Genomic DNA, 3,728 nt, shown 5'->3' on the forward strand with positions numbered 1-3,728 from the left:
TCTACCTCCTATAAGTGGCTCTCCTGCCACTTAGGCCAAGGAATCATGCTGTCTTCAACGCCCTCTTGTGTTGAACACTGGTATGTCCATCCTCCAGGGGGAGACCCTGGACATCTGCAACCCCGGATGTGCCTTTGAAGCTCCTTCAGATCAGGACCTCAGGTCCTTTGGTAGATCCAAGGCAGGTCTCATGGGCAGCGGTAACTAATATTGAGTCCATCTAACTCAGAAGTGTTCTTGGGTAAAGGTTAAGAGTTGGAGAGGAAAGGACAGGGAAGAAGCAGGGTGTCTTCCCCTTGGTCTTGTCCCCTTCTTCTCAACAGCTCATGCTCCTAACACTGGTCTTTCTACCCTCAGGTCCCATCACCTGCCTGCATCAGAACCATGTGTGACCAGCAGCAGATTCAGTGTTGCATGCCACTCCCCCAGTGCTGTGTGAAGGGCTCCTCCTTCTATCCCTCCCAGAATCCCAGTGCCAGGAGCCAGGTTGTGGTCCAAGCACCTTGTGAGATGCAAATTGTGGAGTGCCCCGCACCATGCCCAGTTCAAGTTTCCCAGGTAAAATGCCAGGCTCCATGCCAGTCCCAGACCACACAAGTGAAGTGTCAGGCTCCATGCCAGTCTAAGACCACCCAAGTGAAGGGCCAGGCTTCAAGCCAGTCCCAGACCACCCAAGCGAAGAGCCAGGCTTCAAGCCAGTCTCAAATTTCCTGTGTTCAATGCCAGGCTCCATGCCAGCCTCAGGTTTCCTATGTGCAGTGTGAAGCCCCATGCCCTTTTCAGACCTGCTATATGGAATGTGCTCCAGTTTATTATACAGAAACTTGTTATGTGGAATACCCAGTCCAGACCTACATACCCTGTCCAGCTTCTCAGCCTGTCCAGACTTACGTGGCTTCTCCCCCAGTTTCCCAGACTCAGGGAAGATTCTCCACTCAGTGCCAGTATCAGGGCTCCTCCAGCAGATGCTCCCCGCAGCGTCAGTCCCAGGCTTCCTACAGCACCTGTGCCCCGCAGTTCCGATCTGGGGCTTACTACGGCGACTGCGCCCCCCAGCGCCAGTCCCGGGCAGCATTTAGCACTTGCGCACCCCAGTGCCAGGCCACTGGCTCTTACCGGAGCTTCACCGCACAGCGTCGCTCGCGGAGCTCCAGCAGATGCCTCCCTGCTCGCCAGCTGCAGCCTTCCTACCGCAGCTGCTCCCCACCACGACGGTCTGAGCCCTACTACAGCGGCTGCCTGTCATCAGCGTGCTCTTCGGGCTCCTATAACTACTGCACCCCTCCGCGCCGCTCGGAGCCCATCTATAGCAGTGGCTGTCCTCGGGCTCGCACTTCAGGCTGCTCTCAGAGATGTGGTCCCAAGTGCCGGATAGAGATTTCTTCCCCCTGCTGCCCCAAGCAGGTCCCCCCGCAAAAGTGTCCTGTTCAGATTCCTCCCATCAGACGCTGCTCTGAGAGTTGTGTCCCACGACCCTCCTGGGGTGCCTCCTGCCCGGAGCTGAGGCCACGTGCAAAGTCACGTCCACTCCCAAGCTTCTGTCCACCGCGGCGTCGGGACCAAAGTCCAGAGCCGCCGATGCATCGATGCCCACCCCCTGCCCCCTGTCCATGCCCACGTCCTGCTCCGCGGCTGTATCCTCGCCCAGAGCCAAGCTCGAGGTCAGGGCCTCGTCCGTGTCCTCCACCGCGGCGACTCTCTGAACCCTGTCTGTGTCCAGAGCCACGTCCAGCCCCACGTCCTCTCCCAGCGCAGCGTGAATTTCCCGAATGGCGTCCGTGTCTACAGCCCTATGAGCACCCAGAACCTCATTCACTCCCGGAGCCAATTCCCCTTCCAGCGCCGTGCCCGAGCCCGGAGCCCTGTGTGGAGCCCCCGTGCGATCCCAGCCCGTGCTCAGGCCCCAATCCAATCCCATGTCCGGGGGACCTGGGCTGTCATGAGTCCAGCCCATGCCGCCTGGACACCGAGGCTCCAAGCTGCGACCCAGCTGCTTATAACCAGTGGCAAGGAAGTGGTGACAGCTGTGGACCCTGTGATACGATTCCAGAGCCACAGGGTGTCAGTGATTGTGGAGACCAAGGAGGCCCCTATGTTGGAGTAAAAGGAGGTCCTTCTGCTGGAACAAAGGGTGCTTTTTTTTAAAGAAGCATGGCTGAGACATCCCTGCTTTCTGTCCTGAAAATGTCAGACCTCGATTTCCAACATGTCCCTATGTGCCTCTCTCCAAAGGCAGTTGGAGGCTCCCTGCTGCAGAGGTGATGTTGGAACTCCACTGCCTGCCATCTCAGGATCCACACCTGGGTGCCAGGCACCTTTCCAGCCTCACATCTGGATCTTCCCCTATAGGAACCCTCAGTTCTAGCTAGACCAGCCTGGCCACCAGGGCCACAGGATGTTCCTGCCTCCAAGTCTCTGCTCACCTCCACACCAACCACCTCCCCCACCCCCCCGCCTTACAGGGACCACTTCTCTGCTATGCCCAGCCTCTGAAATCCAGACCATCTTTCAAGACCTTTTCTTTGGAGTCTTTTCTGTTTTTTCCTACTCACAGTAACCTGCACTGACTTCCTAGAACTCATTGCATTGTCCACACCAACCATTTGGCAACTGTCTGCAACATCTCTTGAATTATTTACCTTTCCCTGCCCAACTAGGTTGTAAACTCCCATTAAAATGGAGTGAGAATATCCCTAAAGTCCCGTGCTCCTCCTTTGGCAGGCAGCTGCTCAGCCAAGTGTGTGGGTTGGCAGCCTGAGCCATGATCTATCCTGATAGGCAGACCCAGGATTGAGGACAGAAGGAGGCCATGTGACAATAAAGATGATACTCTCATAGCCTGAGTCCTGCATAATGACTGTTTTTTTTACACCTTCCTGACTCTCTGGGATAAGCTTCTTCTCCTTCTTCTTTGTCTTCATCTTCGTCTTTATCTTCGTCTTCTTTCAAAATCAATGCTGGGTTTATTAAAAAAAGACTGGGATAAGCTTCTTTATTACTCTTTTTCTTGAGTTTATTGTACCCATGGTCTGAGCTTTCCTTAACCAGTGGGCTTTCTTGTGGGTTTTCTGTCTCCCCTCAGTGTCCTGGAGTCTGGTAGGAGAATATGGATAAAAGGCAGGAGGAATGAGGGAACAAGAAAAATAACTCTTGCTCCTCAATCTGGGTTAAAGCTCTCAGGTCCAGGCTAGACAGGTCACCCAGCAGTCTGTGGAGTCGGTAGGAGGAGGGGAGCTTGAGGAGAACTGGAGGATCTCTGATATTCCACACAGGATACACTCTTCTTTTGTTCAAGTTAAACTGTTTGTACTTTACTTTTTTTTTTTTTAACAACGTAGAAAAGGTAGCATCTGAGGCTGCCTCTGCATTCCTCTACATCTCTTGAATCCCATTTGGCATGGTGGTCTTGACAGCATAAGGGTGAGGCTTGGAGGCGCAGGAGAGAGAGGGTGCCTTTTCCTCCCACTCCCTCCCTGAGATTTTGGTAGAGTCCCATCCCTAAGGAATGTGGTGAGAAAAGTCCTCAAGATACAGGAAGGCAGCCTGGCTATGTGCCTAAGTGACATCCCTCATGACCATGTAACATGAGACCACCTAATCAGACTGTATGTCTATACATTACCCATATATGGGAGACAAAGAAATAGAAAATGCATACAAGACTATGCCTTGTGGCATTTGGTCTCAGTTTTTCGGGTACAAACCCAACTGAGCCAGTGCTGGGACAA

General features: G+C 53.8%; 1 protein-coding gene across 1 annotated transcript; it reads left to right on the forward strand.

The window, feature by feature from the left end:
- Nucleotides 1-363: 363 nt before the first annotated feature.
- LOC122226961 (keratinocyte proline rich protein) lies at nt 364-2,145 on the forward strand. The gene has a single exon (XM_042951008.1). The coding sequence runs from the start codon at nt 385-387 to the stop codon at nt 2,143-2,145; it is 1,761 nt and encodes a 586-aa protein (XP_042806942.1). The 5' UTR covers nt 364-384.
- The last annotated feature ends 1,583 nt before the right edge of the window (nt 2,146-3,728 follow it).

This window comes from Panthera leo, chromosome C1 (assembly GCF_018350215.1).
Source record: "Panthera leo isolate Ple1 chromosome C1, P.leo_Ple1_pat1.1, whole genome shotgun sequence".
Classification (NCBI taxonomy): domain Eukaryota; kingdom Metazoa; phylum Chordata; class Mammalia; order Carnivora; family Felidae; genus Panthera; species Panthera leo.

Excerpts from the sequence above, each read along its gene's own strand:
- LOC122226961 (XM_042951008.1), top strand. The coding sequence starts at position 385 with ATGTGTGACCAGCAGCAGATTCAGTGTTGCATGCCACTCCCCCAGTGC.